This window comes from Spodoptera frugiperda, chromosome 26 (assembly GCF_023101765.2).
Source record: "Spodoptera frugiperda isolate SF20-4 chromosome 26, AGI-APGP_CSIRO_Sfru_2.0, whole genome shotgun sequence".
NCBI classification, from domain to species: domain Eukaryota; kingdom Metazoa; phylum Arthropoda; class Insecta; order Lepidoptera; family Noctuidae; genus Spodoptera; species Spodoptera frugiperda.
Window position 1 is genome coordinate 4,691,077 of NC_064237.1, and position 12,937 is coordinate 4,704,013.

At 35.8% G+C, this 12,937-nt stretch overlaps 4 protein-coding genes across 4 annotated transcripts; 3 read left to right on the forward strand and 1 right to left on the reverse strand.

Moving 5' to 3' along the window:
• Positions 1–125: 125 nt before the first annotated feature.
• On the forward strand, positions 126–4,419 carry LOC118264120 (zinc finger protein 271). The gene is made up of 8 exons (XM_035576519.2): positions 126–387; positions 563–695; positions 1,064–1,193; positions 1,500–1,657; positions 1,968–2,110; positions 2,299–2,500; positions 2,909–3,027; positions 3,190–4,419. The coding sequence occupies exons 1-8, from the start codon at positions 293–295 to the stop codon at positions 3,335–3,337; spliced, it is 1,128 nt and encodes a 375-aa protein (XP_035432412.1). The 5' UTR covers positions 126–292; the 3' UTR covers positions 3,338–4,419.
• An 85-nt stretch (positions 4,420–4,504) lies between these two features.
• Positions 4,505–6,620, forward strand: LOC118264124 (uncharacterized). Its single transcript, XM_035576522.2, has 2 exons — positions 4,505–4,874; positions 5,903–6,620. The coding sequence occupies exons 1-2, from the start codon at positions 4,598–4,600 to the stop codon at positions 6,502–6,504; spliced, it is 879 nt and encodes a 292-aa protein (XP_035432415.2). The 5' UTR covers positions 4,505–4,597; the 3' UTR covers positions 6,505–6,620.
• LOC118264118 (probable basic-leucine zipper transcription factor P) lies at positions 6,571–9,408 on the reverse strand. The gene has a single exon (XM_035576517.2). The coding sequence runs from the start codon at positions 9,029–9,031 to the stop codon at positions 7,271–7,273; it is 1,761 nt and encodes a 586-aa protein (XP_035432410.1). The 5' UTR covers positions 9,032–9,408; the 3' UTR covers positions 6,571–7,270.
• Positions 9,409–9,598: 190 nt separating this feature from the next.
• On the forward strand, positions 9,599–12,848 carry LOC118264126 (uncharacterized). Its single transcript, XM_035576524.2, has 7 exons — positions 9,599–9,792; positions 9,893–10,096; positions 10,202–10,522; positions 10,801–10,906; positions 11,385–11,500; positions 11,580–11,641; positions 12,665–12,848. Exons 2-7 carry the CDS (start codon positions 9,911–9,913, stop codon positions 12,732–12,734), a joined length of 861 nt encoding a protein of 286 aa, XP_035432417.1. The 5' UTR covers positions 9,599–9,792; positions 9,893–9,910; the 3' UTR covers positions 12,735–12,848.
• The last annotated feature ends 89 nt before the right edge of the window (positions 12,849–12,937 follow it).

Here is a 12,937-nt window from a genome sequence, read left to right on the forward strand (position 1 = left end):
TAAAAGTTTTTTTTACTTTTAATTTTTCGTGCTAGATGGAATTTTGTCTATGTGCATGTATTTGTCACTTGTCATTTGTCATTAATAATTTGACATTGACAGCTTTTTTTAAGAGATTTTTGTTTAGAAAAGGATAGCCATAGAGATTCATAATGAGTGTAAAGATATAAACAATAAACAACTGCTACTTTGCAAATACATAGTTATATACTGTAAAAATACAAAAATGTAAATAACTTGTTTCCGTCGCGATTGAATTGTGCTCTTGTTACGGTTTTTAAATAAGAAAACAATGTCTTCTCTTTTATTGCTCAAATCAATGCTGTATGCCAATGCACTCCAGAAGAGTAAAAAGAAGAAAAGCAGGATGAAAAAAACGTATAAACCGTACGTACTGCATTTCAGAAATACTGTAGAATAACTATACCTAATCCTTACATGTTCTACTCCAGCCGAATAAGATAAATCTAATTGTAAATCACTGAGAAATCCAAGTCAACCTTAACTATTAATCTAGTCTTCATATTAGTGTCATAATAACTCAAGTTTATTTCATTTCCAGACCTAAAAGAGAGACAATAAACTTAATAAATATGTGCAGGATATGTAACAATGAAAAGGGAGATATTCCAATATTTAACAATTTCAATCAACCAAATATTCCTGAAGAAATACAGAACTTTTCTGGTATTGTTGTAAGTTTTTATTATTGTTTTTATTTTACTAGAATATAATCTAATAAGGATACCTTGTATATGGTAGTAGGCTCACACCCTATTAAGTAGAACATAACTGTTAAAAAATAAATAATACTTGAATATTGAGTATAGTATGGCGGGATGAACTTGACACGATAAGGGTTGGCCTCAGAAAGCTCTGCACAGAGAGAAGTGGAAGGAGGGTAGGGAGACCTTTGTCCAGCAGTGGAACGACCATGGTTAAAAATAAATAAAACAAAATTGGGTATACCACTTAAAGGGGATGGCAAAGGTATACCATTGCCATCCCATTTTTATATTATGGTATGTTGTAATCTTATATGTAAATAATTTTGTATTTTCAGTTAAATAATGCTGATAATTTATCAAAACATATGTGTCAAAGCTGTTTGGACCTGTTGAATGGATGTATAATGTTCCGAGAAATGTGCCAGAGGAATAATAAACATTTGATTGAAGTTACTATAAAACAAGGTAAGGTTTTACAAGAAAAATAATCCAATTATAACTGAAAATTTCAGTAAAAAAAAAATTTATTCATGCTTTAAATCTAGAAGGAGCGATGAAAGTATTATGTTCTTATTCAATGCTCTTTATAACACTAATAAAACTTTTACCAGTACCACATAATTATCTAAAATCATAAACAAATAAAATATTGAAATCTTTCTTTAAATAATACTTGGCGTAAGAAGGCAGAAGCAGAAAAAAGAAACCCATCATATACCCATGACTATACAATTGTTATAAATAAAGTTGAAACAATTTTTTTATTTACAGAATTTATTCAAGACAATGCAAATTTAGAAGAAAATAATGATCCAAAAGCTGATAGTGAAGACTCATACAATGTCCCATCACCAACATTCTCCACAGATAACTCAGAACTTCTCTCTCTATGGCGATGCAGCAAGTGTGCTGAAGAGTTTTATGTTATGGTAAGCTTAGTTTAAAAAAAGAACACAAGAGTGTGGATGCTGGAATTATACCTGGTCTAAAACAATAGGCTCACACATGAGTGAAATTCACAGTAAAACTTGCGAAAATAGGTGTAACATTTAAATTAATGCATATCTGCCTATCCTTTCGGCGATTAAAGGCGCATTATCATTGTTATACGAAAATAAATCGTTCTTTTATTGTATCCATGGTTTGATGTAAGGGTAGCTCACTTATGTATTTAAATAATCTCACTAGTCAGGCAACAAGTATATGACGTTTAGTAATAATTAACATCTGTTCTAACAGTCTGACTACACCAACCACATAAGCAAGTGCAATGCTCGGCCCTCACAAGAAGCAAAGCCACCAGAGGAAGTAACTAAGAAGAAATTCCTGTGTGACATCTGTGGCAAGACTGCACTCTCTAATGCCAGTCTATTAATACATAAGTAAGTACTGTTAATCATTAAACAGGATTATTAACTTTTGGATTTTCATCTGGTTTCAAGTCATGACGGGGACCCTTAAAACGACATATGGGGCAAACATGGTGCAATCAACACAACAACATATTACATAATTTACTCAAAATATTTGAGGTAAGCTCATTTTTATATTCGAAAATGTCTACTTACAGGGCCACCCATGAAAATGTGTTTCCCTATAAATGCGACATTTGTCCGTATCAAGGACGAACAATGGACTTGCTGAAGGTGCACAAGAGATCTCATTTAGCTGATAAACCGTTCAAATGCACGCAATGTCCTAAAGCAACAACTACATCCAGTAATTTGGCCAAACATATGCGACACGTGCACAGCAATACCAGACCATTCAAGGTATGTTTTGTTATATTTTCAACTATCGTGAGAGTCATTAACTTAAATAACAGTTTACTCACTCAGTAGGCTGCGCGACGTTGTCATAGCGTCTGCGCACGCAGCTCATGATGTAGAGTCCCTCTGTGACTCGAAACTAGTAGAGCTTTTAGGAATATATTTACGTGAGTGAACTGTTATTTTTAGTTTAGAATGTTTTGTTATTAATTTCTCCCATCAATTTCTTTACACTTTAATCAACCTAGCCTTGTATTAATGTTAGCCCTGAACATTTCACTAGGAATGGGAATCTAACTTTAACTTGGCATTGATACCCATCAATGGATCAATGGACAGAAATCACTTATGATCGCGAAAGATAAAAATAACTAGGTATTTTTTTGGTAAAATTTACTTTTTATTTTTCAGTGCTCATACTGCGATAAAGCTTTCTCCTACCAACATGATATGAAAAGGCATGTTAAGGATATACATTTAAGGCAAGGCACTGTTGAATGTAATATCTGTTGTAAAAAGTTTAATACAAAGTAAGTATTTGTACCTAACCATCATTGTTATACATATATGTACTTTTAATCACATTGCTATTTATTAATATTGTTATTGTGTATTTAATGATTCATAGTGTTATGTTTACGTATTATAGATTAGTACATTGACTTAACTTATTTATTTACATTTTGTTCTAGAAAAATTTTACAAGGACACAGATGGAAAATCCATAAAATTAAAGGCGAAAGACAGGGCCGTCTGCCGTCGTACTTGAAGTGTCAAGCGGGAAATTCAAATAATGAAAACGAGACTAGTGACAAGGACAACTGTGATGAAAATTGTTAATATTTGGGTGATTCTTCAAAAAACTTTAACTTTTATTTAACAAATCATTATTCTCCCGCGTTATTAAGCATCATCGTAGCTTATTGTCATCCTTATTTATATTTGATTGGTTGAGAGCAGTGTCACAGCTTAATTTATTGAAACCAAATTTTGTGTTTCAATCGCCAGAATTGTTAACTTTTGGGTGAGGATAATGACGCCGTTAACTTTTTGTGACTTTTTTGAAGAATAACCCATTTACTAAGTTGCAGTAAAATTAAGTACAATAGGATAGTATCCTAACTTTTTTTAATGTCAAATACCTATGTAAAATTCACTACTTTCTACGATAGTACATTGATTTGAAATATCGTGTGGTGTCACGATTTACTGTATCTTATAGGGTATCGTGACGTAACGGCCTCTCATTCCTAAACTTAACTACATTTTATTTAAATACCATATATGGCAAAATTAAAAAACGTGTCTATTATTTTTTTATTACTTGAATGACAGCCTAATTAGATTTTGAATTTTCACACCCTGTCTACATCTTGTTTCAGAAATATTGTTTCGGCTTGAATAATTGTTCCTATATTATAATTGTTTTTGTTACGTAGACAATGGGCTCTCTTTTTTATCAAAATGTAATATGAAGTAATGTTTTTTTCAAAATGTCTTTTTTCGTAGTAATTCGGTGCTATTATTTTAATCAGACCCTTCTTGTTTTTTAATTACCCAATTTTTTATATCTCAATTGATTAAAGGACACGACTAGTTGCAATCGGCGTCAAGCTCAATTTGTACATATTATGAAACATAGAATATTAGATTTTGTAATCACATTGCTGAACTATGCAGTATTTAGCAAGCTAACATGAAATTATCAAAAGTATTATTATTTAAAGTAATTAGGATTATTTTTATTTATTTTATATGTTGTAGAATAATAATTTATGACTATTATTAACTTGAAGCAAAACACTATTTATTACTAGAAAGTAGATTGCAGAATGTAATATTGTAATGCAATTAAAATGATAGTATAATTTATGTACCTATGTATCTCCTTTTTATAAATACATAGAACTTTAATTATTGTAGATATTTTTATTTATTTGTGTCATTGTACCCCCGCATTAGTAATAAATAATATATCGTTGTTATAAAATTGATATGAAGTAGCATTTTATATGCATCTCACTCGGGCACATATTGTGGAAGTATATGGTCATGTAAACATATTTTTTTATTTGTCGATCACTTCTAAACATTCCTACAATGAGTAATTTCGACATTGTGATAGCAATTCTACTCTGGTTTCAATTCTGCGTCGCATTTGACTTGCCGAGGGATGGGTGCCAAGCGGAATTGAAGATCAATGATAATCGATACAATGTTACTGATACATATCATATCGGTAATGTGCACCCTACTGACGCCCACTACGATGTTTATGGCAACATATTTTATGTGGAAACTGGACTAAACGATAAAGGATATTACTTTAACACCAACATAATCAAATTCAAAACTACCGCTCCTCAAAAAATACCGGGTGAGTCGTTTCTAAATGCATCTTGTTTTTTTTTTTTTTTTTTTGAGGGGGGAAAATCATCCAATGACTTCTCCCGCCTTGGGTGAGGCGGGAGGGAGTGTCAGACTCTTACTGACTAAAAACCACCCCGTTCCTTCTCCTGCTTTGAGCCGGAGCCCCGGTAACCTTTTACGTTGTCCGCAGCTCCGGATCAGGCATCAGCCCAACTGGGCCCCATCTGTGGTGGTCTGGCTCTTTGAGGCGCGCGCGGAACGCGACGCGCCGTTGCAGAACGGGTCTGGTTGTGGTCGGGCGGCGAGCTACCCTTACTCGCCGTCCGCAGACCCGCACTTACGGTGGCCGGAGATCGTCACGCGATCCCCGACGCCCGGAGTGTCTTCTGCGGCGGCTGGGGCGTGAGGAGGATCGTTCCCTCACGCGCTCCGCCTCCTCCTTAGCTAGCATGACTGCTTCGCAGAAGGAGGAGACGGCGTCCCATTCCCCCTCGCTCCGCACCATGGCCTGAACCAAAGCCGGACGCGAGAGGTCACCGTCGCTGATCACATCCCTGAGGACACGGCGGTGCTCAGCCCATGCAGGGCACACCGCTACTGTATGCTCCACCGTGTCCTCCGGGTGATCCACGCAATGCCGACACCCGGGCGTTTCCTCCCGCCGAATCCGAAACAGGTGCCTACCGAAACTTCCGTGTCCGGTAAGCACCTGCGTCAGGCGGTAGGTGAGGACGCCGTGACGCCTCTCTAGCCACTCCTCAAAGAGGGGACTTACCGCTGCTATAACAGCGAGCCCAGCCCTCGGTTGCGACAGTCGTTGCTTCCATTCCGCCATGAGATCCCGCCGGAGCTCATCCCGCCACGCACTGATCTGACGCGGCAGCATTTTGAGTTTCGCCCCGGCGATGCGCCTCCGCACGTAACCTATATACGTCCGCGAGCATTTGGCATATACCCTACCTACCTACATTACCTACCTCTGCTTGTCCCCGTCGGAGCATAAAGTAAAATTGTATCATTTTTTAAATTGTATAGGCTTACCAGAAGACATCAGTTATTCAATAGCCATCGATAAGAACGAGAAAAAAGTCTATTTCGGCACAGGCAAGGGTATTTTTGAGTACAATTACGAAAATCATTACGCCACTCCTGTCTCTAGCAGTACCTTCAAGTTGGACATGATATTTGTAGACAAATACAGCAACAAATATGTTACTGAAAACAATGATGGCGTTGAAGAACTATACTTATTAGATGACGAAATGATGAAAAGAATTCGCTTTAACAGTCTTGAAGCACTGAACGAACTGACCATTGACGACGACAATAATTTTTATTACATAAAGGATGGAAAACTATATGTATTGAAATCTTCTCTTTCATCTCCGCTTTGTATCGGCAATGTGAGCTACGATGGAATGGCACAAATCGCTGTCCATAATAATAATGTATTTGTAGCAAGTGACGACCTGCTGTATTTCCACGAAAATGATACCGGAGACATAAAGGTAGTCGACAACGCTCCCGACAATGTAACAGCGATAGCTTTTGATAACGCTGGAGATTTTATACTTGGAGTACGCGGCAAGCTTCTAAAATACAAGAAACATGAATGCTACATAAGGAAGCCTCAATAATGACGGATAGAAATATTTACTACGATTATTGGTGTTTTGTAAAGGACTCTCATCAATAAATAAAGATTTTGAAGTATTTAAATTTTAATATTAAAAATAAATTACATGAATAGGTACATGCCTAATTTCTTAGTCCTCTAAAGCCAATCAGCAATATTGGTAAGTTCGTACTGGTATACATAATGTATTAAGAATACCATTTGATTGCTTTACTCAGTCTAGGTATTAAAACAAATTGATATAACTAATGAAAACAAACAATTACTAACATTATTTATCGTATACAAAGCAACACACCACTTAAAAATACAGTGTAAGTCCATTGTCATACATAGACACAAAGGTTGTTCAATTTAATAGTTAGAAACTATAAAATAAAAACAAAAACAATCTTAGGACACTATTACACCAGAGATTTGCAAATTTAGAACAAAGCGCAGTATGTTCCCTGTAAGATCATGAAGTAATATCAGCACACACTCACCTTGAACTAATTATCATCAGGGTGCCTTTAACATAAACAATATACTATGTTAGGCGTGCACAGTCTACCTAGATTCCTCCTACAATAATATCATAAAAATACTGCTTTCGTTATTGTTTATAAGCACAATAAATTCTCGACAAGCAACATTATTTTGGAGAATCATTTACATATTATTTAAATTCTTGCATTTAAGCATCAGACTGCTATGCCTCATAACTAATTAACTACCATAATGATGAATGATTGATTAACAATAACTATAAAATTATTGATCATTTTTTAATGGGGCAGAATACTTTGTGATATCATAGGGAATGTAATAGGCTGAGCCTGAGAATTACTTAATGCCATGGGCTGACTAGTGCTAGAGATAGTAATTTGCTGAGTAGATGTTTGATGGACTAACTGCTGCGCAGAGGGTACCAGCTGTTGCTGGGCGGACTGCTGAGCCGCCAGTTGCTGTGCCGACTGCTGCGCCACCATTTGCTGCGCCGATTGCTGGGCAGCCGCAGCTAGTTGCTGCGCCGATTGTTGTGCTGCAGCAGCTAAGTGTTGAGCCGACTGCTGTGCAGCTAAATGCTGAGCAGACTGCTGTGCAGCCAAGTGTTGAGCTGATTGCTGTGCAGCCAAATGCTGTGCCGACTGCTGTGCTGCCAAATGTTGTGCCGATTGTTGAACTGCTAAATGCTGTGCAGATTGCTGGGCAGCTAGATGTTGTGCAGACTGTTGTGCTGCCATATGTTGTGCAGACTGTTGGGCTGCCAAGTGTTGGGCTGACTGTTGGGCTGCCAAATGCTGAGCAGATTGCTGAGCAGCTAAATGTTGAGCTGACTGTTGTGCAAGATGCTGAGCAGATTGCTGAGCTGCAGCCAAGTGTTGTACTGATTGCTGGGTTGCATACTGAGTGGCTTGGTGCTGAGGACCTAGTTGTGGTTGTAGAGCTGATTGCTGGACAAGTTGTTGAACAGCAGTTTGTGATGCATTGCTCATAAGTTGCTGTGCAGGTTGTGCCAAAGTCAACTGAGCTGGTACTGCTACAACAGTTTGCCCTCCACCCATGAGTGTACCAGAATCACTGACATGCATCAATTGTTGAGCTCCAGCACTAGTGACTATGAGTGCACCAGAATTCCCCATTAACTGTTGTGTCGTGCTCACTGTTAAGATTTGTGGAGCAGGAGTTAATAATTGTGCTCGAGAGGCTGCAGGAGCCAATGCCAAATTAGGAGTTGCTGCAGCAGGAACTAACGTAGGTAGTGCTCCTGCCAGGCTCACTACTGGTGTCACACTGACAGTTGCCAGGGATACAGGTGCTGAAGTGCCATGTCTTGAAGTGATCACACAGGGCTGGCCAGTTCTCACAGTGGCAGCCTGTTCCAATAAAAATTCATTCATAGAAGTTAACTGCACATTCTTTTCTGTTAAATCTGCAATTTTTTTCAAAAGCACACTAATGTTGTCATGTAGTAACTTTATTTTATGGTCTAAATTTTCACAATTTGAGCACAAATTTTGTGTTGATAAAACTTGGTTTTCAATACCATTTTCTTCATATGTAAATCTTCTTAATTTCGCTTCTGGAGGAGAATCGTCGTCTTTCAGAGGTGGCGGTGGGTGAGTGAACTGGTGAGGTGGGGGTACATTGTGTATGGGAACAATTTCATGTCCACTCACATCAGGTGGATGTAAATATTGACAATCTTGATTGTTGCAGGCATTCACTGTATAAGCCTGACACACTGGTGCATTTCGCGTACTATGGGGAAACTTGCCTGTAGCATAAAAATTTTCTTCTTCTTCTACTGAGCTGTGTATGAATTTGCAGTTTTGTCTATAACATCCTTTGTTTTGAAAATCATGACAAAATCTGAACAGTTCCTTTAAACATGACTTCGGAGGTATTACGTGTATGAATCTGCAGTTTTCTCGAGTGCAACAACCGCGAATATAATCTTTGCAGTAACAGTTTGCGGCCGGGTAGGTCTTCTCACCAGCGTCGGAAGTGCTCATTGCACCGTCCGTGTTAGTAGTAACGACCATAATTAATTAAAGTATCTTTAAAAATTAAGCAAATCACATGTTTTCATTGTTTGCTCTTCTTTCAATATCAAGACAGCAGAATAGTTAGCCGTTGAGACGTTGATCGTTACCTTCCTTCTAAGAATGTTCCGGACCTGGCACTATTCATGTTGTGATACATCAGGAATCACACACATTTCATACATATAATTAATTTTGGTCTCACAATATTCATGCTTTGATCAATTTTGTCGTATTCGAGTGATTTTATACGTAGTATAACAAAATAAAAGTGTAGACATTCATTAGACATTTACGAATGAATGTTTTGATTTGTATCGGTCAAACTTCTGTCATTTGCCCACAGACTGCAGATTTCAGTATACAGTGATAATAATTATTCATTAGTTTTTATGCGATTTTTTTCTTTAGTAATAAATATTACTACATACTAATTTTACATAAATTACACACCAATACTAGAAAGGAAGTGTTTTAAAACTTTTATTTAAAAACATTTATAATAATCTTATCGTATACGCAACTACTCTACATAAAACTGAAAGAATGGTGAATGAATGAGTTAGCGAGCATCACTCGAACGAACGAAATCAAACAATCAAAAACATGGCGGTGACTGCTCAATGAGTAGTAAACACTATTGCATTTTTATGATTGAGTTGTATCATCTTCATATTCTAGATTTAATATGTCCAAAGTGTATAGAATCATTATAAAATCTAATACGTAACACATGAGTAATCATTTCATCACATTATGAGGTAAGTTTCATTCACCACACACACTAAACTTGCTATTATTTTATTTTCATTGTATCCCACGTTGGATTGTGTAAATCCGTCTATGTTTTGTGCATTTTAGGTAACATCGGAAAGAAGAATGTTTAAGCAACAATTATCTCCCCGCACAGTACACCCTTACCAGACAACGGTGGTGTCTAGGAGCGAACAACAATTTGCATCGGCTGCTCAACAAAGGGCGAAGTATCCGTGGGCGGAGGATATCAATCCTCCAGTCTATCAAGTTGCAGGGACCGATAGTTCTACATCGGACAATGCTTACCATGTACGTAAATGAATATCCGATTAGTTTTTAGCCAGTTCGATCTTTCCAAATGTCGGTAAACAAAAAAATTATAGCAGTTTTTTTATATAAAACATTTTATTCCAGTTGCCTCACTATTATAATGGTACTGCGCGAGAATATGGACCACCATCACCAGTATATCAGGCGCCCTATGGTGGAGGAACGTGGCGCAGCTACAAGAAAGTAGAGAAAATTCCAACACACCTGCCATCTACAGAAACTTACTCGTTTCCACAGTGTGCCTCTGCTTTTTCACTACCTCTATGTGACGTGGAGCCTCATACACAGGGTGTGAACAGATCCCCTGTACCTCCTGTACCTTCCATTAGTCCAGAAGTTCCCATTATAGGAGCTTGTGGAGGTCATTGCCCTGGATTTGAATATGTTTGCTATTATATTTTACAGGTAAGGTTCAATTTATTAAACACAAGCTACTAGAATCGTTTTATCTGCTGCTCGGCTCGTAGTGGTCATATGTTCTATAGCCTCTAACCTTTCTCAATAAATGTACTATTCAACACAAAAATAATTATTGAAATCGGAACAGTAATTTGGGAGAATAGCATATTCAAATAAACATGAATATGGATAAAAAATCAGTGATTTTTATATTTGGTATGAGTAAAATTATGTCTATTTTATACCCTTCTTATTAGTTAGTTATAATATCCATTTCTTTTCAGGTTATCTTTGTAGTTGGTATACTGACTGGAATATCTCTTTGTATTGCTGGAATTGTATTAAGGCGAACAAACCGCAACGGAGATCTTGGTGTATTAGTGTATATAGGTGAGTTATAAAGTTATCTAAATATTTACTTATTTCAAAAATTCAGTAGTCAGTACATATACTATAACATAGCCAGGCCAATTGCAGAAAACTATTGAATAGTAATTAACTTTTTGTCAATATAGTCCTAAACAAAAATTATCACAATTTCATTTTATATTTTTTGTGAAATATTTATTTCCATACATATACATCATCCAAATATAATTCTGAAATAAAAATATGGGACTCAACTAGGATATGGTAGGCTATCAACTTTTATAATATTTCTGATTTTAATTGATGATGATGAGCGATAAAATTACAGTATCTCAAAAATGGTAATTCATGCTACACACGTTTTTGATTGTCTTTGAAGAAGATGCAAAATGTTTATCTCTTGGAAAATTATTCTGTCTCCACCCATATATTGGTCAGTGAGAATAATATTGTAACAAGATTTTCTTACCAACCAGTTTTGCTATTTCTGTTTGTTTAGGATGCTTATCTTCTTGTGTGTGCGGCGTTTTACTTGGCGTGCAATGCTGCGTTCGCCGTGAAATTAGACAAAGGAAACTGCGTGCCAATATGCATATACCAATGCAATCAATTCAGGTTAGTTAGAATTAATGTGCATTTACAAATTTTTATTGTTAAAATAATATATTTTTTTATTATGTGTTTTTGTTTACAGGAACCGCCTGCCCAAGCTTGCCTTTTGTCGACATCCACATTACCTCATAGTCGAGTATACAGGTATCAAAGATGTGAATTATTTGAAATATATGAATTTTAATTAAATCATATGTACTTTATACATATCTCTGTTTTTATATTTTTGTTTTATATTTTAAATACTGTTTTCGAAATGTATTTACAAGCTTTTAATTAACTTGCTATATATATTAGTTCAGTATTCAATTTAATTTCGTTAATGTTAACCAGACTTTAGCTTACTAACACAGAGTAGTCAATTTTAGACATAGATTAGAAATAATTCTCTGGAAAGGCAAAAACATGTCTAATGTATTTGTATGAGTCAAAAATCAAGTCTAGGAAACAAATTAAAAGCCTTTTATAACACTTAAATATACAATGTGAAAAGGTAAAAATAAATGACGTAATAAGTCATTCATTTTAACCTTTTCACTGCCACGGACTTGTGTCGAAATTCCGGATTTTCGTGCTACCAGCGACACGACTTCGATACAAGCTCATTATTTTAATTACCTATGTTATAAAAATAAATGTACATATGTATATATAACAGATTCTTTTTTCATTTTAATATTTAGAATAACACTGTCTGATACCGTGGTTTTATTTTATTTTATATATAATAAAAGGCCCACCGGGTGATCAAAAAGTCTTCGGAGTTTGTTTTCCCAATTTTAATTCAAATAAGGTGGTCTTATTTCGTAGGAAAAATAAATAAAGGAATTAGATAGTGTTATTCTAAAAAAAAGAAACTGTTATACACAGTACATTTATTTTTAAAACATTTAAAATAATTAGCTTGTATAGTAGTTAGCTGGCGGCAGGAAAATCCGGAACTTGTATACAAGTCCGAGACGGTGAATAGTTTAATGATGTTCCGTACATGGCAGGAATGGTGCAAACTCAGAGAACACTTATATTTATGTCTTCTAATACCATAATGTAAAACAAATACAACTCCGAGAATTATTTCCAATCTTTTTGCTATTTTAAACACAGTACACGACAATTACAGACACGATTAATCATAGAGAACTAAAAGGAATATTTTGTACATTACAGACCCACAGTAAATATATGCACAGAAGATGTGACCGGAGTTCCTTGGTGGCGTCGAAATAACAGAGACTGACTAGTTTTAAGTTCATGTACACTTGTGTATTTAAATATTATAATTTTGTTTGCGTAAGGATATACAAATAATACCATGATCTTATTATTTTTACAATAAATATTAATTAATGTACATTTTGTCTTTATTTATTGTCCTTTTCGTAATGCTTATTATTAAACAGGAAATTGAAGTATCCATGTCTTCTCGATATGTTTGCAATT